The 26,771-nt window shown below is 37.5% G+C and overlaps 2 protein-coding genes across 2 annotated transcripts in view; one reads left to right on the forward strand and one right to left on the reverse strand.

The window, feature by feature from the left end:
* Window positions 1-18,394, reverse strand: part of TTC13 (tetratricopeptide repeat domain 13) — a gene marked incomplete in the record, with an annotated part of 1,979,199 nt that extends 1,960,805 nt beyond the window's left edge. The window contains 1 exon segment of the mRNA XM_044063689.1: window positions 18,176-18,394. Coding sequence (XP_043919624.1) covers window positions 18,176-18,347 — 172 coding nt within the window.
* A 66-nt stretch (window positions 18,395-18,460) lies between these two features.
* Window positions 18,461-26,771, forward strand: part of ARV1 (ARV1 homolog, fatty acid homeostasis modulator) — a 391,241-nt gene continuing 382,930 nt past the window's right edge. The window contains exon 1 of the mRNA XM_044063690.1: window positions 18,461-18,645. Coding sequence (XP_043919625.1) covers window positions 18,511-18,645 — 135 coding nt within the window. The 5' untranslated portion in view covers window positions 18,461-18,510. The remainder of the gene's footprint in view (window positions 18,646-26,771) is intronic.

Genomic DNA, 26,771 nt, shown 5'->3' on the forward strand with positions numbered 1-26,771 from the left:
TATTAAGGAACAGGTGAGCACTTTTGTGGTAAAAACAAAACTGCTTCTTCAGACCAAGAACACATACCCAGCCCATATATTTAAAATAAATGCAAACCAATCAAAATCATAAAAGCTGGATCATGTTACAAAACTAATATAAAATGGAAATAAGGAGAATTACAAAGAACCTATAAGAATAAAAAAAAAACAGACCAGATCTTTTTAGTCAGTGTACAAACAACCAAGAGTAGGTGATTAAAAAATACATTTGCCTTTCTTAACAAATTGTCTTGGTAATACCAAATGGTAATACCAAATTAGTGATGCAGGAAGAATCTCCACAATGAAAAGCCACTCATTGGATGAAGTTTAAAAATAAGAGCAGCTACTGGTCAAGCTAAGCCCATTCGATGATGACTTCTCAAGACAGGCGATTTTAACAAAGAAAGGTCTACGTAATACCAAGTTAGTAATGCAGGAAAAATCTTTGCATATAAATGCCTCTCAATGGATGAATCTTAGAAATAAAAACAGCTATTGGTGAAGCTAAGCCCAATCAATAATGACTCCTCAAGACCAGCGATTTAAACAAAGAACTAGAACAAAATAAAACACTTAATATTACAGCCATACAATTATAATTAAAACTTTCATAAACTAATCACTATATCTATTCCTGTTTCCCGATATCAATTTCTGATAAAATAATGTAATCTATGCCGATCGCCTAAAGGTGGACTATGTCCATACATACATTGCAAAACAGTGCAGTCTCAAAAGCAACCTATCAAATAACGTTTCATGCTTCTCAGCCAATAAAATGAAATAGTAAACAAAAACAATATCTAAAGGTAATGTCGTATAGTCAAAACACGCAACAGAAAAGGCACCACAAACTGGAAAAAAACAACAAAAATCAGCTTGATGGAGAAAACGCAGGTTAATAAAAATGTAGGATATATGAGAAAATGTGGAGCTTGCACTTTGTGCAAACACATTTTAGATGTTGGACAAGTTGCTATTAATAATATGAACATCATTGTTTATGGTAAACATGACTGCAACTCTATGAAAGTAGTGTATTGTGCTCTGTGTCAGTCTTGCCCATGTTTTTACGTAGGCAAGACAGAGTGCAAGTTTAAATGTAGAATTAGCGAACATTTAAGTGACATCCGTAATAACAAAATAAAAAATGCATTGGCTAGACATATTAATGCCCACAAAGAGCATTATTTTAAGTTTATTGTGTTGGATTATTTGCAAACTACAGGCAGAGGTGAAGCATGGCCGCTCCTGCTTCAAAAAGCTGAACTCTACTGGCAACTGCAACTTGGAGCACTTATTTGGCCAGGTTTAAATGAAGCAGAATTTCTGGTATGTCAGCAAAAACTAAAAGCTTGCATGAGATAGATTCTATTAGGTATTTTGCAACATGTTAACTAGAATTGAATGTAAAATGTTTCAATGAACTGTGTTTAGCTACTTTGTATACACAAATCTGAAACAAGTAGCTTTTGCAAGTTAAGACTGTGTGTGCTGGGGGTGTGTCATGAGGCTAACAACAGATTGACTTCTGAGAAGGGGTGTGTATTTTACTTGAATTTGTGAATGGATTTTATCCTATTTAAGGGTGTGTTTAGTTTTTTTTTTTAAATGTATCTGATGAAGTTCAGGTATTATTGGCTGGACGAAATCCTGTACTGCTGTTTTTAAGGATAATTTTGTAAGTAAACCTGCATTTTCTCCATCAAGCTGCTTTTTTGTTTATATAGTCAAAACCCAACTTGTTGTGTCTTTCGGCTTTTCCCGGTTAGGGGTTGCCACAGCGGAACTCCGGTCCGCTAATGATTGGTAGTTGATTTTTACGTGCCAAGTTACCAGCCCTGACGCACAACCTTCAACGAAAGTATGCCCATTCACGCATGTCTCCACGCAGAAGACACTCTAGCTGAGAATCGAACCGGACAGCATCTTACTGTGAGGTGACCACGCTACCGCAGCACCACCACCCAACTAATCATACATAAGTAACATGAAAAGAAACTAGCAGTACAGAAATAGATGCAGCAAAAGATCATTGCATCTATATTACACATCCCCCAAAAGGCTGAAAAAATTGTTTTACAAAAGAAGAACAGATCACCTTGAAAATGAAATATATTCATACTGGCATTACAAAAAGATACAGCCGCACAAGAAACCTACCTCAAAGCATTGCCACCAATCAAAAAAATAAAAAATAACATCATCTAAAAAAAAAAAAAAGGAGCAGCACATAATCAGTATCTGGAGATGTATTTTCATAAGCCGTTCAATGGCAAAATCAGCCTATCAAAACACGCATCCTAATACATTAGCCAATCAGTAGACACGCAAAGAGCACAAGGCAACAGCTGGCTTCAAAGCTTAAAAAAAACTACACAAAAAGTGTGATATCTAACAAAAAAAACAAAACAATGTGAGAAAAGCATTTAAAACTAAAACATATATGAAACAGATTGATATATGAACTAAATAAGACTAAAACAAAGCATATACTGAAAAGGAAACATGGAATATATATGGAAAATATATGAAAAATACATAAGGATATAAAAAAGCACAAAGCAAAGGGCAACCTATCAAATGCCAACGCCAGATAAAGCAACCAATAAGAAAACTAACGCAAGAATGGAAAAACACTCTCTAAAATGTATGCTCACAAGCCGTTCGACAGCAAAAATCAACCTATCAAAACTCGCATCCTGAACTTATAAACCAATAAATAAACAAACAACTAGCACAAAACAGCATTTGTCATCAATGCCTAAGAAGCATGCAAAAAGTGTAACATCCAAAGAAAAAAATGTCAAGACAGTACAAAGAGAAAATGTTTTAGGCTAATACATATATTAAAGCAGAATGATAAAGAGTGGCACTCAACTCGTATGACAAAAAAATCAACCAAAACATATACCGAAAGGGAAACATAATATATATACAGGGAAAACATAGTATATACAGAAATATATGGAAGATGTGTGAAAAAGTATATATGAAAAACATCCTGAATACACACAGATTGGAAGAATCGCATAAAACAAAAAAACCCTATCAAATACCAGTACCAGAAATATCCACCAATATGAACACTCAAATGAAAACAAAATCTACAACATATTAAATCAAATGATTGTTGTATATCTGCCAATGAAGAACCAAAAAAGTGGCCTATCAGGAAAGTAAAATGAAGATATCAACCAATAAAAAACAGCAGAAAGACAATACCTACAAAGACAACATCCATTCGAATGACAGAAGATCTTAAAAATAAACATGATATGAAATAGCTGTAATTAAAGAACCATATGAAAAAAGTAACAATGACTTAATAAAACACCAAGGGAACAGAAATGTTACAACACCAAAAAACACAAATCACTTCCTAATAAAAAAGTACATAAAAAAATACAACACAGTGACTAAACTGTACCAAAGTCCAAACTAATGTTTAAATTAATGTTTAAAGGGACGTGCTTTCAGGGCAGGCTTGAGAGAGACTTTCATTCAGGCCTGGTTCTGTAGAGGCTTGCAAAAACAAAATACATCTCTGTTCTGTGCACTTGGTCTTATTTTTTTCTCTCCAAATCTATCACCAACATGAATAATGTCTAATGCAAAAAATGTAAATACATGTTGCTGCCCACAATCAGGAACATGTTTAGCTAAAGCGTTTGTGGTTCTCCCTTTAGCAATATCACTCTGATATTCTAATATCCTGTCCTTAAACAACCAATTGACTTTGCTTATATAGAATGCATCACATGCAGAACAAATAGCACAGTAATCCATGTTCTTGGTCCTGCAGTTAGCAAAAAAAAAATAAAGGTAATAAGAAACCCATTTTGTTTGTGTACAAAAGAAGTACATGTGGATAAATCTACATGCTGAGCAGGAAGTACATCTGAAGTTACCTCTACATTCAGTCTTTGAACCTAAGCCCATATTTCTGTTTCTATAACATAACTGACGTTTCAAGGCCAAATGATTCCTATAGGTGAATTTAGGTTGGACATCAACAATCTTCCTGATCTCAGGGTCAGCTAGTAACACTGACCAATGCTTTCTTATAACATCACACACAATATTGATGTTATTCGAAAAAGTAAAAAGTGGTCCGTTTTTCCTTAACAGTGACCACTTTATGCTTGAGAGCATCCATATTCCTGCTAGAGAAATACGGTCTCCCTTTAGCATCTCTCATTTGTAAAGCCCTCCTGATACATTGATCAATCTCTTTTTCTTTGTACCCTCTTGCAATGAAATCTTCTTTCAATTTAACAAGGGGTGACTCAAGGTCCATGTCATTATTATGGAGTCACATAACCCTCAGGACCTGTCCCTTAAGTACATTTCTACTCAAGTGTCTGGGGTGCATACTTGTCTTATGTAATAGAGTATTTCTTTTCACCTGTTTTTATACATGCTAGTACAGAGACTACAAAGCTCATCCTTATCAACCTTAACATCAAGGAAGGTGACAGATTCACATGAACTATCATAGCTAAATTTCAAGTAACTAGTGGTCATATGTAAAAACTCAATGAGCCTATCCAATTTCTCAGGTTTCCCTCCCAGTAGTGAAGGTGTTTCAAATGATGTATGAACACACACACATATATATATGGGTTCACTTTGGATGATCGAGTTTCCCAAATCTCGAAACTCATATGGTGGAGACCATATGATCAAGTTGTCAGAAACTTGAACATCTGAATGGGGAGGTTAAATAAAGTGTGCGAGTGCCTTAAGTGAGGGATTCTGCAGGGGGCAAGCCCTCTGCACCCCTGGTACTTAAATATATGAAGTCTGAGATTGTGCTACAGCGGGGAACAGGGAAATCTCTCATTCCGCAGTGTTTGCAGAAGCGCAGAATGGGAGATTTCCATTTTCCCCACTGTAGCGTGATCTCAGAGTTAGTATATTTAAGTAGGGGGATGTGGGGCTGCAGGGGGGCTTTCCCCCCTGCAAAAATGTCTTTAAATGCATTTTTTTTTATTTTCACTTCTGATGCTCGAGTTTCTGAAAACTCAAACATATGGTCTCGATCATATGAGTTTCGAGATTTCGGAAACTCGATCATCTGAAGTGAATTCATATATACATACATTATATATATATATATATATATATATATATATATATATATATATATATATATATATATATATATTACATACATACATACATATAGATATTTATAGATATGCCAGAACTTGTAATTATGACCAATAGCACAACAGACGCTTTGAAACAACTGCACTTTGCTAAATAGGTCTCTGTAGCACAAAAACACTTTAAAAATCAGTGTACTTTGCAAAACCACCCTTTATCAGTGTAAGAAATAATTCAAAATGACTGTACTTTGTGAATGAACTGTGCACAACACAAGAAGCTCAGAGTAAGAAACTTTGAAATTAATGCACTTTGCAAATGAACTGTATACAGCAGAAAAACTTTTCAAAATGGCTGTACTTTGTGAAATAACTCTGTACAGTGCAAGAAACAATTTGAAATGGTGGCACACTGCAACTAAATGTACACAGCACATGAAACTTTTCAAAGTGGCTGGACTTTGCACTTTGCACACAGCAAACTCTTTGAAACAGCTGCACCACAATAAAGCACAAACTCTGCAAACACTTTGCACATTTTGAGATACTTCGAACAACTCTAGTTATGGTTTGAATGGCTTCGGTCCATGCAAAATAGTAGCTTATGCCCAAACATGATTTGTTTACTAAAACATATGCTGTTGCCTTGCTTTTCTAAGCTTATTTTGCCCTTTTATTGTACTTGTTATGCTTGTTTAACCTCTTATCATGATCATTATACTTTTGTGCTTATTTTACTTTAAGCATGCTCTTTATGCAAACCAGAGGTAATTTTGAATGCCATATAAGTTCTGATAGTTTTATCAAATATCATGGTTTTGAACACTTCATTTAATTAATAATGCATTCTGTGCCTTTCGTTTGATTAAGAATGCGTTTTGCACCTTACAAATGCTTCATATTGTTTAATTTGCAAAATATATTATTTGTGCAAGTTTTGGTTACCTGAAGTTTGTTTCTGGCCCTTTTTAACTGTTTGAGCACTGTATCACCCAACCTGCTCAATATACCTTCACTGTCAACTCTGCACCTCATGCCTTGAAGAAATCTCGGTTCTGACACCATGTCCCTTGTCTGGTCAGAATAAAACAGACGAACAGTTGTGGGTTCAGTTCAAGCAGCTTTATTACACACAAACACATCAGGATTGAGGTTTACTAACAAATTTAAATAAATTTATAAACAGACTGACTTCTACACTCATACATGTTAACACTCTGGTTGTTCTCTCAAAATGGCACTACTGCCTGCATGTGCTCACTATTTATATGCACGTGTCTACACATGAAAATGCTTCTTAAAGTTACAATACACACTCTATTCTACAACAAGGAAACACTCCATCAGAAAATCGTATCTGTTCAAATGGAAAAGATTTTCTGTCTGGTGTCATACTCATAACTGGGACCCTTTTTCAGTGGGGGTCCCTCTGGTCTGCTCTTACTTCTGTGAGTTGCACCAGTCTGGCCTGGTCTATTCTTCTGTGAAGGCAATTTGTCAGCCATTTCTGCAGGTCTGTCCTTGAATCCTCCTTTGACTTCTCTTTTTTGAGGTCAAACAATTTCTTAAAGGCTTCCTGCATAACAGGCCTCCAAGGAAACCTAGTTCTCCTCCTTGGGACATTAATTTTGTTTTGTTTTGGAAAAACTGACTAAGGTTCCTTTTTGAGCCTGCAGTTTCTGCCTGTTTGCAACACTGTACCTGGAAGATTGAGTAGAATTAACAGCCAGTAAAAATCAGAGGGTTTCCGAGATCCAGGCTCTAGTGGCCACTGTGATGCCCGCGCACTGGCCCAGCAATCAAAGAGCCTCAATCCTCACCACTAACACCAGTGAGAGGCATCCATATAAGGAAAGGATAATAAATACACATACAGTAAAGTACAATTTCCCTTAAGAGCACACAGAGATCACAGTCAGTCTGGGGCTGGTTTCTCCCCTTCTCTCCAGGTCCACAATAAGACTCCCCACTGGCACAGCTATAGGGTCCAGATCTCAGCCTAGTAGGCAAGCTAAAACCTCCAGCATCCTCTCTGTCCAACCAGTGCTTTGTGTCCCTACCCAAGTAGCTGACACACACACACACACACATTGAGATAAGAGTTTATACAACCACACCGACACTCTTAGGAAGGCTGGCACAGGTTCTCCAGCTATGCCCCTTCTACCCACACTATATGGTAGAAATCACTGCCACCACACAGCTAATATTTATCAGCTACTCAAAGGCCCTTATGAATGGGTATCCAATTATACTGTGCAATATTACTATCCAAATGGTAAGTGCAACCAAACAGTCAAGACTTATTTGGAGTGACTTGGTACAGTATCACTATATACATGCAATGCACTCTTAGAACTTAAATTATCTCTACACAAAACAGCCACAGTTGAAAGGTTTTAAAATATTTAATAACTAATAAAAACACTAGACAATACTACTACACAGTGCCAGTCAAGAGTTTAGAGATCAGAGAGAAATACTTAAAATAATACAGTAGAAAAGTTCTGGCATCACACACAAACACAGTCTAATCTTCCTAATTCCTAGATATTTCTAAGAGAAAACATAGTTATAAAATCCTACTTACATCTAGACACAGGCAGTGCTGGTGATGTTGGATGTTCTCAAGACAAATGCTCTATTCATTCTTTCTGTCCTTAAATAACACAGTGCCACTGATTCACTTCAGATTACATCATTTCTTTCTGGGTCCCAGGCTAACAGATTCTCAGAGGTTAATAGCCCTTGATCTTGCAGCTGGTCAGGAAGCCAGAACAATAAAGTAATTTATGCATGCAAATTTTAGCAATTAGCTCTGGTCTCAAGACAACAGCCACAATTCCTTCATCCAGACATATCAGCTCCAGGTTTTGACATCAAAGAATTGACTTATTAGCTTTGTTACAGCAGAGTGCACTGTTGTCACATTTTTGCAGTTCCACATTTAACACAGTTTTTTCCCACTTCAGAGAACAAGCCTTGGCTTATATTAATATTTACAAATGAGAGAAATATCTACAAAATTCTATCTGGCTAGGCTGGCAGCCTTCACCTATCTTCACAGCCATTCCTCCTTTATTTCTTCACAGTGTCACGGTGTCCTTTCATAATAATCCTTCTTTTATGTCCAAGGTAGTAAATGAGCTGTCCTTGAATCCATTGGTACAACTCCCTTCCTTTTTCCTTCTCCAAAGTCTGCTAGTGAGAGGGTCTTGCATACCTTGCATTCGCATAAACTGTTCAAAACACTATTTGGATAAAACTAAGGCCATTCGTAAGTCTGACCAGCTTTTCATTTTCTTTCATCCCAGAACACTGGATTTGGCTTTTTCTAAACAAACCATCTCCTCCTGGATATCTAAGGCTATTTCTTTTTGTTATTCTTTTCATGTCAAATCTTTGTCTACTTTTGTTGTAGCTCATTCCACTACGGCTGTTGCCTCTTCTGGTGCCTCCTTCAAGGGGATGGACACCAATTACATCCTTGAAGCTGCTACTTGGTCTTCAGTGCATACCTTTAATAAGTAGTGTAAGTTGGATATGGTCTCTAGGGTCAGAGCAGATTTTGCTAGAACCATTTTATATGTGTTTATTCAAGATTCTTCTCAGCCTTCCACCTCCCATTCTATTTCTTGAGCTTTTTAAGTCTTCCTAACGTTAAGAATACTGCAACAGTGATACCGAAGGACATTGTACAGTTGTGTAAAATCTTACCATAACAGTACATGTTCTTCTCTTCAATGTTGCAGCATTCGCTCCCTCCCTCGAACACCCTGGTTTTGTTCTAGTTCTTGTTATGGATCCCCTTCTGAATGAGGGCTCTCCTTTTTCTTCTGCATTTTTTTCCTTCTGGATGGCATGGACTCCTTTGCTCTATGAAAACTGCTCTCTTCTGGAGCAGTTGAGCCTGTACATCCCTTTTATGCCCTATGTTCTGTGCAGGGAGCATGTGTGTGATGTATGGCACATACAAGATCATTAGATTTAGGTATACTGGCCGAACATCAGGCTGCCCTGTAAAGGAGACCCCTAAGGTTAAGAATACTGCAACAGTGAAGAGGACAACATCTACTGTTATGGTAAGATTTTACACAACTGTATTGTCTTGATGTGACACTCCTGCAATCCTATCCATATTACTGTACAAAACAGCTTGGGTGATGCTCTAAACCCACCAATGAACACATTCGGCTATGTTGTTTGCTGAATAAAACTTTGGTAGTTTAAGCAAATAAAAGTAATGACATCTATTTGTTTTCTTATATGTAAACAAACAGAATTTGTCATATCATGCACCCTAATATCAGCAATAATATAAACAAATTAGTAATAACAGCACAACTTCATAACAAATGCCACAGCAACAAATGTACATACCTGGACAGCAACTTTGTGAACTTCAACCCTTAAATAGTTTCAAATAAAAAAATGAAATAGGCACATAAAATGTAAACTATACAGATAACTATGAAAAGATACAAAACACAGCACATACACTACTATGCATTTTTTTTTTTATTAAAAGTGGTTAGAGGTTCCCCTCCTCTTGCCATTTATAAATACAAAAATAAGCTGTTATACAAATCAGTATTCAAAGTAGACATTTTATACTATCTTAAAATAAATATAAAATTTAACAATAGCACTGCATTCAAATAATCTTCAAGTTGAAAGGCATGAGATATTTGCATTCTAAGAAAAATATATCTCTTCTTCTGTAGTGCTGTACAGTCAGTCCATCAGGTGCATTTTTATGGAATCAACTATTTGCACAATAACTCACTACAAAAGATGTCCAGAACTATTACACACACACACACACACACACACACACACACACACACACACACACAGCAAAACATACACCATGTAAGGCATAACCTTAATTTCTGAATAGGAACATAATAACAAATTCCGGGACATCATATGTCCCACTTGGAAATATTAGGATTTGTCGTATGGCACACTCATTGGAAATTTAGCACTATGAAAGTCAGGTGTGTAAATCCAAACTTTTTAGCTATACCTTTGCATGCATATAAAACAGAAAAAAAATCAAACCAAATGAATAAAATGATACACGGATGCACATAAGTCACTGCACGCACGCACGCACGCACGCACGCACGCACACACACACACACACACACACACACACACACACACACACACACACACACACACACACACACACACACACACACACACATCATAGTTTATTTTATAAAACAAATAAACGCTTTTGTCTTGTCTATCATAAAAGACTTCATCAGATGTTGCAAGATAAACACAGGAAATTTAAAAGCTAGGGAACAATCACATGACTTCCTGAAGTTCATTTCTTAAAGTGACACTGTAATATTATGTTGACACCATTCATAAAAAATCAGCATGACAATTTCCAAAGTAAATAAGCAATCAAAATTTCAAACATAAAATCATGTAATGAAAAATAGTAAAATGCTTTCTTAAATTATAGTTTCATCATCTGTAAGCTTTTAGTTTTTTTAAAAAAGGGTGACAGATGAAACTTCATTGAGCCCTGGGGTACTGTCTGAATTAAGCTGTAACCACCAGTGCAGATCATTCTTTTCTAACAGCAGATCCCATGGTTGCCCCCCTTCCCCCGGGTTCACATTTAATTGTTCTAGCACCACAAATTTAAACTCATGACCTGGGCGGTCGATAATATCTTTAGGTAAGGGGCTTTTATTACTCTTCTTCCTAATCTCATAGAGATGTTGATATATTATTTCTTGTAACAGGCACTCAGTTGTGTCTACATAGAATCCACAGCAGCTGTAGCACAGGGCTAAATAAACAACACCTTTAGTTAAACAGTTATATCTTTTTTTCACTTTGAACCGTTGATTTTTTTTTTTTACTATGAAATAATTACAGCAAAGTATATTCTTGCAATAATTACAGCTACCACATTTATACATTCCATAAATAATGTTCTCTCTCTCATTCCTTTTCAGGGAATCAAAAATAATTTTGAAGGTTAAGCCTTTTCTATATATGATAAGTGGTCTGTCACTCAGCTTTTCTTTTATGGCCAAACTGTCATTCTTTATGGACCAATTTTTGTTTAAAGCCACCTAATTTGCTAGTAGTCCAAAGAAAAAGTAGTAATACAACTGCATTTATAGTCAGGCTTAGACCCAGCCACCCAGAAGTTTCACATGTAGTAGCCATAGTTTGGGTGTTAACTTTATCTTCCATTAAGATGGGAGTGTAAAAATTATTTTTTCTTTAATTAACAACTTTGTACAAGGAATTATCAATAAAGGGTTCTTTCTTTTTCCACATTCTTCTACGAAGTCATTAAGCAGGACTACCATCTGTGGTGCACACATGAATTGCCCCTATACTACCACCTTCTTTTGCTTGGTTAACTAGTGAAGTGCAAAAAAGAATTAGAATAAGTACGTTTGCTGTATATTCTAGAAATAAAAGATAATATCAGCAGAAAAATTATCAACATGATGTCTAGGTAGACCACATTTCAACCAAATATATATGTGGACCATATTCCTTTCTAAGAAACGTCAATGGCCGCGAATACAGATATCACATTGTTTTCCTGACCATTGACGTTAAGGACCTGCATACAGTCATACCTGTATATACAGGAATTGAATAGGTTTCCAATTTCATGACTGATAATGGCAGCTCAGTAAGAGAAACTGCGCTAGTACAAGAATTTTTGGATTTAATTTTGACAAACAATTACTTCATGGTCAAAGGGAGATATTACTCACAAAAGACGGATGTTGCAATGGGCTGCCCATGTGGGGCTAGCTTTGCCAACCTTGTGATGGCCCACTGGGAGCAACACTTCATCTTTAACAACAATGAGTTTAGCGCCAATATCTACTACTACACTAGATATTTGGACGATGTGTTCATTATGTTTGATGGCACTATCGAAGACATTTCCAAGTTTATTGATTATTTGAATACCTCTATGAATTTTTTTGTCCTTTACACATAGTTCAAGTACAAAGAACATAGCGTATCTAGATGTAGATTTACATAAAGCTAGAGGGAACCATGTGTTCAAAACGAAGATTCACAGAAAATCCACGTACTCCAATTCCTTTCTTCATTACACCAGTAGTCACCCTTATCAACAAAAGAAATCTGTAGTTAAGGGCCAGTTGATTGGTGCAGCCCACATGGTTTCTGATGACGATACATTTTTTGTGGAATGTCAAACCTTGAGGGGAATGTTTCTGAAACAGGGGTACCCTAGCCAACTTTTAGAAGAGATGATATTTGAGGTCCAACACAAGAGAAACAATGGAGTTTATAGTCCAATACTTTCAACTAGGCATGTAGTCCCCAACACTTTGACATCTTTAGCTGGGCAGAGCCAGTCATATAAAGCAAACCCAACCAGGGTGACTTTTATCACATCATTCAGTATCGATGCTAAGTTAGTACGACAAATTTTATATAAAAATTGGACTCTACTTAGTTCAGATATAGATCTGACTTCTATTCTTGAATCCAGACCTAGAATTGTCTATAGAAGAGGGCATAACCTTAAAAGTATGTTGTAGATGGATAAGATCCCAGTTGCCAAAGCTCCAGGCATGTATAAATGTGAGAGCTGCCCCCAGTGTAGAGTTATGCAGGTATTACATAAATAAAAGATTTAATTGTGCCACCAAGGGAGTGGTCTATTTGGCAACCTGTAACCTCTGCCCTTGTTTCTACATCGGTAAGATTGATCGTTGATTCAAGGCAGGGTCTACGAACATATTTACAGCATCAGGAAGTTAAAATCGGAGAATGCACTGACTAAGCATGTGCACGAACACCCTCAGCACAGTTTCAAGTTTACGGTGATTGATCAAATTGAACAAGATCCCAGGGGGGAATCCCTCACCCTTAAGCTAGCACTGTGCAAATTATTACGGCAAATAAAACTGAATGCCTACAATGCTCCAGGACTAAATGATTTATGTTCCTTGTCTTGTGTTTTAAAACTGAGGAGCCTGCAGAGGTAATTGATTATTCCTTCTGTACATTTGTTCTTTGTTTACATCACTGGACCTTAGCAGAATTAATTTTGTATTTTTTATACTCTTTGTATTATATCAGTTAACTGACAGGCTGGGTAAAAGTGGATATATGATTTTACTAGTGGGTAGTTCTTTTAAATGAATTGCTCATTTTGCACATCAAGTAATTATTTAGCACAGTTTTTTATAATATTTTTAAATTAGTTTAATAATAAAAGACAAACAAATCCAAGTTAAAGCGCTTTCGACCCCAGTCCATCAGAGAACAATTAACAATTAAGATACATGATAAGGTGGTTTATATACACATCTCCTAATTACACAATGATATAATTGATGAAAAAAAACGCCAAAAAGTTTAAAGAAACATAGTCATGATTCATTAAGACTAAGTACACTTCTTTAAAATCAATATAGCTATACACCATGTATACATATACAATTGCTGCATGTAAATAAAAATGTATGAATGTAAAAATATATAAAGGTTTAATACTGATAAAATCATTGAGACCAGGTGGTCTCGTGAACTGCTAAAATTTGCCATCCGTTACTTTCACACAATGCCAATTTCATTTTCCCTGTTCAATAATAGAAAATTTCTAATATATGCCTGTATAATGCATTTTTTGTATCGTGTTTTCCTATTTTATACAGGTGCTCATAAATACGCCTATTCAGCTGTCTCTCTGTCTTGTTTCTGGATAAGCTCTGGACATTCTCTTCTGCGTATACATTGCCCTTTGATTCACGTTTTTTGATATGGTGGATGGTAAGTGAACCCACAGTCGTCATGGCTCAAAAGTGGTGTAAAAACTCAACAGTGTTGTTTAATCATCATGAATTCCCTCCCAAGTGAAAATCAGTGTACCTGTAAGATAGTCTGAAAGTTTTGGAGCTGGAACCGACTACAATTGTGGTGAAAGAGGGCTATTCAATGGTGTGTATCTTGGATGCCTACCATCTTCGCTAAAACCGGATGATGTATTTTTGTCAAATTTGTAAATTCAACTTCCCATAGGTATGAACTTCATACCTTTGCTAAGTAATTTGGCACAAGTGTTGTCAATCTCTAGGGTCGTATAATTGAACACCTTAAAGCCATCATGTGTAATGACTCTGGGTGTGGAAACATTAAACTCTCCAAGCTGGGTGAACCTTCCCACCTGAAAATTTTTTCTGTCTGGTTTCTGGATATTTGTTAAACATATCAGGATCTTTGTGGCTAGGCCATATATAAGCTCTATCTCTCTTATAGGCCTCTATATCTAATCTTTTTTTTTCCGATAAATAACTGCGGTCAATTTTAGTGTTTTTATAAGCAGTTAGATATCTTTTGTAACTTTCAGGGCACCACCATAATGCTTGTGTCCACCTTTCTACAAAAACTGTAGTCGAGTGAGTGAAATCGGAATGTCTATAAACCACCTTATCATGTATCTTAATTGTTCTGATGTTGTTTGTCTTTTATTATTAAACTTTTTCCAGTTCTTGAGTTTATTTTTACTTCTTCGTGGTGAGTTCAGTGGTGATGGCTGAGAATATGGACCATTCTGCTTCATTGTCGAAGGACGGAATACAATTACAGACTTGGTTTCCAACACCAAAAACGACAAAAACAAGGAAGAAATCCTTTCTGGTGCTTCTACGGAGATCGTTAGAGCTCATTTGGTACCTATCAATTCGGATGAGGAAGCTGACGCTAACAACGTACGTAAGATTTGCTACGCGCAGGCGCGAAACCCAGGGCAGAGACCGCAAGGTTGTGGCAAGGTTAGTAACGGGATGCAGACGAACTAGAACACATGAACCTCACTATCACACAGCATAAAGACTATGATAGTTTTAAAGAATTGTACATGAAGTTTTATTTTTGCTGACACAATAATAATGTGAATATTGTAGACAGGAAAAATACACAAAAGAAGGAAGATGAGATAGAGAGAGAAGATTATATAAAACAATGGCACAGGACTTAAATCAGTCCAGTAACATTTCAACTGCTAACAACCACTTGACGATGGACCATAACACCGAGACAATTGATCATGACAAATGTAGGAAGATGGAGTTACATGATGTGAATCAGACAGACCAACATGATAATGTTAATTTTGAACAACTGGTTTGCAATGACATCTATTGGACATACAACAAGTTGAAACATCAAGGCAATATTATTTCTGATAATTTAACTAGTATGGAAAGAAAATGTTTATCTGAAAGAGGTAGTTATTCTACACAAATACAGGATACATTTAATGGTAAATTATTAAATGATTGCAAATGTGTAAATATATCAACCTTCAAAAGATCATAAACATATGACTTGATATGCACTACCCACACTACCAAAGGAAATAAAAATGCATTATACAGGCATATATTAGAAAAGGGAGATGACCATAGTTTTTTATTTTCTATTATTGAACAGGTGGACATTTTGGAGGATGAGGGGATTGGAAATGAAATTGGCATGTGAAAGTAAATGGCAAAAATTTTAGCACGAGACCACCTTTATCAGTGCAGTAGTTTTTATTAATCACTACAGTTTTTTATATTAAATTGTATATGTATACATGGTGCATAGCTATATTGATTTTAAAGAAGTGAACTTAGTCTTTTATTTTTTTAAATCAGGTCATCCTCAGTTTGCATGTTCATTCTTGGTCAGCTTCATTCATGCTTATTCATTTATTTATATAGAAATATTTTTAAATATCTGTAACTTCTGCTTTTAGAAGCTAATTGATGTTTAGCATGTGACACTTTAAATAGCTGCATTTTGCATTAGTTCTGTTTGTCTGATGAAGTCTTGCTACAGAAGCAAGATGAAAGCACTTACACTACTTGTTTTTATGAATTAAAACTTGTCTCTGTGGATTATATTTTGCTCCTTGGATTTGTCTTGCCAACTGTGGGTAGTTTTTTCAGCATTTTTTGCAGTTATTTTTTTACAAGTTTGTTAGTACTTTTTCTTTGAGCCACGAGCAAATTATGTGGGTTTTAAAGAAAAATTGGTCCATAATGAAAGACAGTTTGACCATAAAAGAAAAACTGGATGATAAGCTACTTATCATACACAGAAGTGACTTAACCTTCAAAACTATTTTTGAATCCCTAAAAAAGAATGACAGAGATGACATTATTTATGGAATGTACAAATGTGGTAGCTGTAATTACTGCAAGAATATACTTTGCTGTGATTATTTCACAGTAAAAAGTTAACAGTTCAGAGCGAAAGGGAGATATAACTGTTTAACTAAAGGTGCTGTTTATTTAGCCTTGTGCCACAGCTGCTGTGGATTCTATGTAGGCAAAACTGAGTGCATATTAAGAGAAAGACTATATCAACAACTTTATGAGCTTAGGAAGAAAAATAATAAAAACACCTTTTTTAAACATATTATTGACTGTCCAAGTTATGAGTTTAAATTTGTGGTGCTAGAACAATTAAATATGAACTGAAGGGGGGACCATAGGGTCTGCTACTAGAAAAGAAAGAGCTGTACTGGCAGCCACTGCTTAATGCAGGCAGTACCCCACGGCTCAATGAGGTTTCGTCTATCACCTATTTATTAAAACTAAAATCTTACAGGCAATGAAACGATAATTTAAGAAAGGATTTTACAACTTTTTTCATTACATGATTTTTATATTTGAATTCTGGATGCTTACTTAGCTTGGAAATTGTCATGAATTTTTTTTAATGAATGGTTTTAACACAATATTACAGTGTCACTTTGAGAAATGGACTTCAGGAAGTCAAGTAATTGTTCCCTAGCTTTTAAATTTCCTGTGTTTGTTACCTTGCAACATCTGATTAAGTCTTTTATGATAGTCAAGACAAGGTTTCATAAAATAAATGGTGGTGTGTGTTTGCAATGACCTCTGCATGGATATTTACAAGGCAGAAAGCCAAGAATCAAGACTTTTCTCCTTACAGCAGAACGAAAGACGTGGCTCATCAACAGCCAAGTCCACACTATTTCTCATTATTATTACAGTACATATCACATACACATTTCAGGAAGTATGCCGATTGTGCTAAACAACATACCTTCTTTGTATAAAACAAACTTTTGACCTTGGTTTTCAACAGCAGAGTCACAGTACAGTTTAAAGCACCTTTATCTTGCTAACCTCGCAGTAATGTAATAAATGTGGGCTAACAGCAAGACTGCAGAATAAATATGACTTGCTTTCCTTTTAAAGTTCTTTAATGCCTTCAAATTTCTGAAACTATTCAAGATGCTACAGAAAGAAGACAGCCCCTTTTTAGTAAAAAAAGACATTGCATGTCTTAGCCCCGAGGAGTGTGGCTGCTCAGTGGAAGGGATTTATCTAACTACAATTAAAGCACTGCTGAAAACATTCATAACAGATAAGTTAAAACAATCTGAAATGTTTTACTACTACTAGGTTTTACTATACAGCATTACAGATTTTTGATAAGTTGTGGAAGACAAGATCTGAGTTCACTCCAAGGGAATTTCAAGCCAAAGACACCACTACTCCTATGGCTGACATCAATGGCAAAATGTCTATATACCAGTAAGGAATGAAACCTTGGGCTAATTTCTAAGCAGCATGCCCATTAAGAGTCGATTCCTTTACCTTTGCCCAACCACAGACATTAGTGCGTTTTTCCTAAAAATGTCAAGGCTTCAAACAATACAAATTATTTGCTTTTATCAAAATAGACTTGCTGGTGTACAGTTTTGTTTATATTATTTTATATCATACGGAGGTGGTTCAGGTACACAATAAAAGTTAACTACAATAAGGAACGTTCTTACAATTAAATCACAGGATATTTGCCATTTTTCTTCTTTTTTTTTTTTTTTTTAGCAGACCACAACTTCCCAAATAGGAACTGTCCTGGGACAAGGACCACAGGTGATAACCCTGTCATTATTAACCATGTCAATGACGCGTAACTACGTTCTTACACATAGACAGATATGAATGGACGTGGCACAAATCAGGTTAAAAGTATCTCACCACATTCTGCGGTGTACTCATCCCACTCGGAGTTAGAACCACATCCTTGTCCCTGCAGATCACTGTCCATCAAGTTAACTGTGGAAATATATGTATTACAAATAACTTTGTCAGTCCATACTGAAAGTAAGGCCACTGCCAAAACAACAAACCCACGACCGGCAGGTGCCATGTTGTGTTTATGCAGGTGGTGTACGCTTCTCCCAGGGTGATGTAGTTCTTTGGCGTCCCCAGTTCATTGACAAATAAGTTAGTGACTATTAAAAGAACTATAACTCCCAGAATGCATTGCGCCACAACAACTAGTGGAATGAGGAAGTAACTCGTGGAGTTTCATGATTGAAGAGTTGTTGCTGTCCGATTGGGCCGAAGTAGTGATGGCGCCTTCTTACAGGTGTATTGAATGCAGTTGTCACGCGAAGGAACTGTACAGAGATTACAACCACGGGGTTCTCAAATTAACTATATGTGTGAGTGAGAATAAGATACTGATAGTAATGCATGCTGCTTACTCAAGCCTGTGAATACTGCAGTAGACTTAATTAACTACTGACGAGTCTGGAGCGGTTGGATAGTTTTAATAATGTTTTTCTCCAGTAAGGAGGAAATCCGCTCTTGGACATTTCCTTTACTTAACCAGTGCATTACTTGCTTTCAGAGTACCATCAAATTTAAAACTCGCCTTTAAAATGTGCTCTTACAAAATGTGTATACAATTTTCTGCCGTCGAGTTAGAGATTTTGCTATATGTCGTTTGCTGTAGTGGGGCAGACCTGTCAAAATCTGGATTGCAGAGTCGTTGAGAAGCAGCTGTCGTGGGTATTAAACTTTACTATCGCGTTCATTAGTGCCTCGAGTATTTCTAGTTGTTATGAAAACTAAGCATTTAGAAATATTCACGTAGTACATTAGTACATCTTTGTTTATGAATGAAAACAGATGTACAGTCATCTTCTCTCCCCACCCCTCCTTTGTTGATAATTGTCCAAATCCGTTTTATGTACTCAAACCCTGACCGGTCATAGGTTGGTACTGGGCTATCTGCCCGAAGGCATATATTAGCCCAGCCACCTTGTGCGGTATTCACCGCCCCTTTAGTAGTTCCCTAGACCCTTGTACTAGCAGCTAGTACCCTTGGCCCCTGTCTAGTAGTGCTGTTGGTGTGATCCCCCGAGTGAACTTTCTGTTACCCATCCACTCATCAATGTTCCTCTTGAAGAATGATAGTGAGGGGCTCTGTCTTATGTAGATCGGGACGTTGTTCCATAGCAAGGGAAGTCTCTGCGAAGGGAATCTATCCCTCCAGCATGTTCTGTTCATTGTTGTGTTGAGGTTTATATCCCTAGAGCTTGTAGCTCGAGTAGATTTGGTTTTGCTAAGATGAAGCATGTTCAACAATTCCCGGTTGGACATGGCTCTGTATGTTAGACAGATTGCATCTGAGAAAGCGGTATGCAACAGAGAACAGTCTTAGCTTTTTCAGTCGTGCTGCATAGGGCAACTATTTGAGGCCAGTAATCCTCTTGGTTAGGTACCTCTGTGGTCTCTCCAGCAGCTGGAGATGTCTAGCCAGGTACATTCCAATTGGTGCATTGTACTCAATAATGGGTCTGATGAGGGAAGAGTAGAGGGGCACCATTACATCCTTAGATCTTGATGCGATCCCTTTCGTGATCAGATAGGTCACATAGAAGGATTTTCTAACCACTTTGGCAACATGGTTATCAAAGGAAAGCTGACTGTCTACTTGGGTCCCTAGATCCCTTATTTCTTCTTCAGATTTCAGGGGATTACCTCCTATGTTGTAGTTTGCAGGTACTCTGTTTTTTCCAAAGGGGATTACTACGCATTTTTTTGCATTTAGCTTGAGACCATGGCTTTGACACCATGCATCAGTCTCATTTAGGCCCTTCTGCAGGATCTCCATGTCGGCCGGAGACTCTATTATAGCACCCAGTTTGCAGTCATCTGCAAACTTAGTCAGCCACAGCCCTTCCGTGCTTGCCTGTACTTCTGAGAAGTATATGCCAAACAGGAGGGGCCCCAGGACAGAGCCCTGGGACACACCACTCATTACTGGTCTGGATTTGGACATAGATCCCGCTATTCTTACTTTATGGGATCTGTCCGAGAGCCAGTTTGCGATCCATCTTGTGACGTAAGGGTTTATGCCCAGGCTGGTGAGCTTATCAATAATACTGAATGGGGAATGGTGTCAAATGCGCAAGGTCAAGGTAAGCCGTATGTACCTCCTCTTTCCTTAAATACCCATCGTGAAACATCACAGGAAACTAGAAGTGCCTTACCTCTTAAAGCAAGAATTCTAGAGAAACCCAAAAATAACAGCGGTAGGGGTTCAAAGTGAGGAATATGTTTTTAAATATCACTCTTAAAAAAAAAGTAATCTCCGTGGTATCCCCGAAGTCTCAAAACAACCCACTAAAGTGTAGTGGTCCAAAAACAAAACAGTGTAAGAAACTTCTCTGCGTGGAAGATTATCAGTCCATATATTTCTAGTTAATCACTGTATATTAATCAGATCAGACAATAGTAGTAGAAATAGCGAACGTAAACTCGTCAAGTCAAAACAAAAAGTAATAATAGAAAATATATAATTGTACAGCATTACTAAGTATTCGAAAGTAATCCAAGCAAGTCAGGAGACAGGCTGCCTGCCTTGCTTGGATTACTTTTGAATACTTAGTAATGCTGTACAATTATATATTTTCTATTATTACTTTTTGTTTTGTTTTGACTTGACGAGTTTACGTTCGCTACTTCTACTACTATTGTCTGATCTGATTAATATACAGTGATTAACTAGCAATCTATGGACTGAAAATCTTCCACACAGAGAAGTTTCTTACACTGTTTTAAATATCACTCTTACAAACTTAGAAAGTTGTAGAACAACATGCCTTGCATTAGCAAGTATTTAATAAAGGATACGAATTTTGAAACTCTATTATTTAGTAACTTCAATCCTCAGTGGTTTTCCAGAAACCACAAAGTTTATTAGGAACAGACCAAAACGATGAGACAATGCTCTGGACATTCTTCGAAATTTTGGATGGTTGTGAGGTATGAAAAGTGGCCCTCAGTCGTGTGTTTTTGTTAGTTCTTGTTTATAATCTGTTATTAAATCGTTAGTTGTGTGCAGGTTAACAGGCTTGAAATCACTACAGCAACCACACACCACTTCCTTCTGTCTGCGGTTCTCCTTAATAACACTTAATAACATCTGATTGTTCCACTGTTTTTGCCAAGGGTGACTTACTACCACCTCCTTTTTCCATGAAAGATGCACACCACGTGGCTTGCAAACGAGGGTACGCCTTGGCTTTGATCATCAAGCTCCACCACAACAATCTCTGCAATAAATCACCTCTGTACTGGATGATGTCATTTTTTTCCCTGTAGCTTTCCTTAACTTTGTCACAGCATTACTTCATTTATTTAATGTTAACAAAATGAAGCCTCAATGACTAATATTGTTAGTGCTTTTTATACTTTTGTTAGGAGGGCCTCTTGCTTCAGCATGCTTTGACTTCAGCATTTGTAAGATTTAAAAAATGATGTATCCCTGGCCCTGTGGTACAGAGGGAAAAAGCCCTGACTGAAAACCAGTGTTCGATTAATGACGAGTGCTTGGGGTGGGGGGTGTCTGAGGATGGGAATGAGTGACCAATGTATGTTCACCCATTCTGGTGGGTGTAAGGTGGCTCTTTCTTGGTGTTTGGGTGACACCTAGAGGGAACATTAGTGTTGCAGCTGTGGGAATGAACCTACTGAGTGCATACTACACTTGTGCTACACTCCATACATATCAAGGCTTACTGGGTGGTAGCATGCTTGTGCTTCAGATGGAGCAGCACTACGACTCAAGGGAGCCTTCAAGGTAGTGCTTCACAGGGACTGTGTAGGATGCTTCACTTGATCTGGAAGTTAGCTTACACCTTAATATCCCAATTATTGGCTGATTGGAGTTCCTGGCCAGGAACAAATGGATCATATGGTTATTGTCTAGCCTAGAAATGCCTCACTTGGGACCACAGTGAGATGAATGAGCCTAGTGGGCAAAGGTAGAGGAGCCAGTGGAAGTAAGTATGGAGATAAACTGCCTAGATAGATGATACATCTGATAGAAATAAAATAGATGCTTTTTAAGGGTGGTGCCTACTAATGCATTTGACTTAGATGTAAAAGAATTGTTTAAACCCAAACCAGTTCCTTGCACTAGCTATCAGCTTAACTTTAATATGCCATGTATTTCATTCTTGAGACCTTGTAAGTAAAAATGTTGACAACTGTTATTGTTTAATCTAAATCTTGCTTGTAAAATTATCACCTGTTCACACAGTCTCCTTGATTGTAATCAATACTAGCCTATACCTGTTATTGTAGGTAGTGGTCTGTATTTCGCCAACCATGACTTCATCATTTGTTGACAAAATAATTAATGTAATACATATCCAAACCCATCAATTGTAGATGAGTTCAACTTTTACTGGACCGCACAGACTGTAGTATTTCCTCCAGAAAAAAAATCATAACCTCCTTCACTGGACCCAACACTGTATCACAGAAATGTTGCTGCTGGTTGCATTTTTACATTTCTGTGAGCAAACCACTGCCCTTGAGCTTTTACATATTCTAAAAAAAAAACCATAGCCCAACCCAGGGAAAACTGTATCGGTTTATGGTTAATTAAAAACTGTCAAACCCCTTTACTGGTGGATTTTGCAAACACTAACAAGCTAGTGCTAACACAGTCTGTTTATAGCCACTACCCTTGATTTGTTTCTTAAATTATAGTTTTTTTTTTAAATCCGTTCAGGAACCAAGCTTACAACCTACTGCTCTCAAGGTACTCGATTGCTGCAACCCTAAATTGATATAAAAGCAGGTAAACTAACTTGTTTTTTTGGGGTCGCGGTACAGTGAGGATTGGAATATTTGCCCTTTTCTCACTGTAGTGCAACCTCAGAGTTGGAATATGTATTTAGTGGGGGTGTGGGGGGCACAGCCCCCCACAATAGCAAGTTTGTTTACCTGCGTTTTTGCTAATGTCAGCGTTCGAGATTATTACCATTCAGTATGGTAATGTAGACCAGTACTTGCATACCATCACAATCAGATTCCACATGTCTCATAATTCGTGCAGTTATGGACCAATGACTCTTTGTGGATTGGCAGGGGTTGGATAACTTACTAACCAGCTATTTTTGGCATTGGGTGATCACCCAGGAGCAGTAGTAAGCCCCAAATTCCTGTTAAAGCTTGACATTGTTCAGGGACGGATTTTATTTCAAAAACTGGGGACCCAACAGTGCAAACAGAACACAGCAATACAAAGTAAAACGGAGTGATTACTTATAAGCCCAAAGACAGAGGAACCTGACTATGTAAAAACTGTTAAAATAAGTAATTATGCCATAATTACAACTGTTTCTTTCTACTGTACTTTTCCTTTAAACCTCTACCACGTCTTCGCGCTTCTGTGTTATCATTCATGCAGGACTGATAAATGTGATGTGAAAACAATAATTTTCATTGGGTAAGGTTACCTTTTTTTTTCTTCATTTGGCAAGCAGGCTGTACTGCAGAGACAAATGTCTTGTGTAGTGCTGCACGATCACAGTTTTTACAATGTGGAGAACGACCCCTTTCTTTTGCATGTGAGGGCTAACTGAATAAACCGGGGACTGTGAGCTTTGGCAAGACCTTTTTTTATGGGTATTGTACTGCAGTACAACTGTAAAGACTTTTTCTGAGCACCTTGCATAGCTGAAAACATACAGCTGCAATGCGATGTGTTCTTTATAAAGTTTGCAGTTGTTGATTTGACAGCAGTACACATTAATCCTGAGAATACATGGTAAACATCCCCCGATCCAGGCATATCCAGTAAGTAGTATGAATCTTTTCACGTTCTCTCCTAATGGTATTCCCCTACATTAACCTTCTTCTACAGTGAGACAGGATTCTCTCTTAAGTTTTGTACTGAAAAGGTAACTAGCTTCTGGCCGAAACCAAAAAAAAAACTCCCGCAACTGGTAGGGGTTCAACGGTGGACTGCAGCTATTTCTGCAATGACCAAACAGTCCTGTACACCTAACATGACTATTAATAGACACTGTCAGTTGTACAAAAGTAGTTGTCACCCACAAACTTATGTCCGGTACTGAAATACCGGCGAAATACAGCAGCGCGAACTGGTAGGGGTTTAACGGAAGAGTACCCTTTCTGCATTAGCAAGTAGTGGATCTGCAAAACACATGCATTGACACCAAAGAAACATACTCCTTTCAACCACTAACATTTTGTTGCTAATCGCTATTCCTTTCCTCTGGAAATGTTTGACAGATTGACGGTTCCAAAACCATATAAAAGGGGGGAAAACAAGGTGTAGAAACGTGATACTTTTACCAGTATGCCCATCTGTCACTTAAGAGAGATAAGACAAGATACCACTGCCGGGGGCCAACAGACTAAGTGAAGGATGTAAACAGAAGATCCCAGCAAGTCCATACATTTTGTTCACATGGCGCTCAGCTTGTCTCAAGTCCGCATAACAGTACACAAAAATATAACATCAGTTTACTAATCGGTCAAAATTACTGACATTGAGGAGAATTACTCCATTCTCTATAATTTCAACAATTATGACCGACTGCTGGGAAAATCGTTGCAAGACATGGGGAATCTGGTTGCGATAGTATGCAAGTACTGTTTTTACTTATGTAGTTATAGAATTGTAATATACAGTATATGCACACATACACATCCAAATACCTATGTGAGCATGGGTGTGTTGTCATCTTTATCAGCCCATTTTTACATGCGGTCAGTGTGTCACATCAGCATTAGCCATTGTGATCAAATCACCTCGTGCCAAAGTTTACACTGCCAAGTGCCTACCTCCAGCTATCACACAAGACCAAGTCCTAAAAGTGCTGTCTGAAGCTAAAATACTGCTTTGATGGGCCCTGACAGTATCCCTGAATGCATCCTAAGTAGAACAATGCATGATTTATCATAGGGAACCTCCAAACACTGACCTGTCTCAGTTTGCATTCATCAAGAGCAGGTCATGTGTACTCAACTCAGTGGATTTTTGTGAAAAGATCATCAGGGCAATGGATGAAGACAGAACAGTACACACTGCATACCTCGATCTGGCCAAACATGTGACACAATGTCCCACTCAGTCATAGTAGAAAAGCTAAATAAACTGGGAATAAACCCATATGTCACCCACTAGATTTGCCATTTGGTTCACAGATTTGGATGCAGGAAATCAAAATAGAGGCAGCCTGAAAGAGACCATTCATCAGTGGAGTCCTGCAGGGGTTTTGTGCTGAAACCTGTCCTGTTTAGCATATACTTTTCTCTAGTAAAAGCCAGTAACAAAGGGTTCTGGCTAACTAAGTTTACGGATGACTGTTAGCTAGGAGCAGTCATGGAATCCCCAAATGACTTGTCCATCTTGCAGGAAGGTTTGTCCCAAATAAATAACTGGTACCAAAATCATGGACTGAAACTAAATGCCAAAAGCACATTATTGTACCCTTTGAAGAATCTACCACATTGACAATACAATCCTAAGAGCTGACAACATTTGTTTGTGATTTGGTTATATATGTGGACATTGACCAAAATGTTGACCAACATGTGTCCATTGTTGTAAGAAAAGCCCTATATTGCACAGCTCATAAACAAAGCGATTGTGTCCAGATCTTGGCATGCCATTGCCCCCCTTACTCTGCCCTCATTAGGCCAGTCATTGAGTATAATGCCCTCTTTGGCATGCATATGTCCAGACACATGCAACAACTGGAATGCCCACAGAGATAGATACATAGGTACTGTGCTAAAAGGATACAAGGCTTAAACAATATATCCTAAATGGACCAACTCAAAGCCCTGTCACTGTACTCTGCATCTTACAGACTGCTAAGAGGTGGTGTGTGTCCAGTATACAAGGCATCCTCCATCCCAACACTAATGGATTTACTAAACATCAGCAAGTCAAATGGCATCAAAAATACTTGGTCTAGAGATCTAAGCTTCTGCAACATCAGCAGAATAGTTTGGAGGGAAAGGTATGTCCACAGATGATACTGGTGCTCCCCATCTACATAAAACAAAGTTCATCCCTGTCCATATTCAGGCGCAACTTGGATCTGTGTATGTTAAACAGAAAATTTACCCCAGGACTGCTGTTTGTACTACTAATGGAGAGAGACAGCTCCTGAATGCTTTATCCTATGCATGAGTTCCCTCAAATTATCTGTGATACGATCACAGTTATTCTTAATAGGGGTAATATATAATTACCGATCATGGGATGGGTAAGGCCAGTCTGTAACCAAATGGAATAGGTTTAAGTCATGCACAAAATTGGAAAGTGGCTAGGTTTAAAAATAGCCTGCAAGGGCAACTAGCCTAGTACTACCTATAAACCTTTTAACACTCACTGCAGAGAGTAGACCACAGTCTTTCTCATTTTTGTGTTTTTACAGTTTAGAAAGCCAGCGTTTTTATAAACGGGCTGCCCTGTCTATACAACTGCTCGGAACCTCTTGAACACTTC

Source organism: Protopterus annectens, chromosome 1.part0 (assembly GCF_019279795.1).
Source record: "Protopterus annectens isolate FY-2018-M chromosome 1.part0, PAN1.0, whole genome shotgun sequence".
NCBI classification, from domain to species: Eukaryota; Metazoa; Chordata; order Ceratodontiformes; family Protopteridae; genus Protopterus; species Protopterus annectens.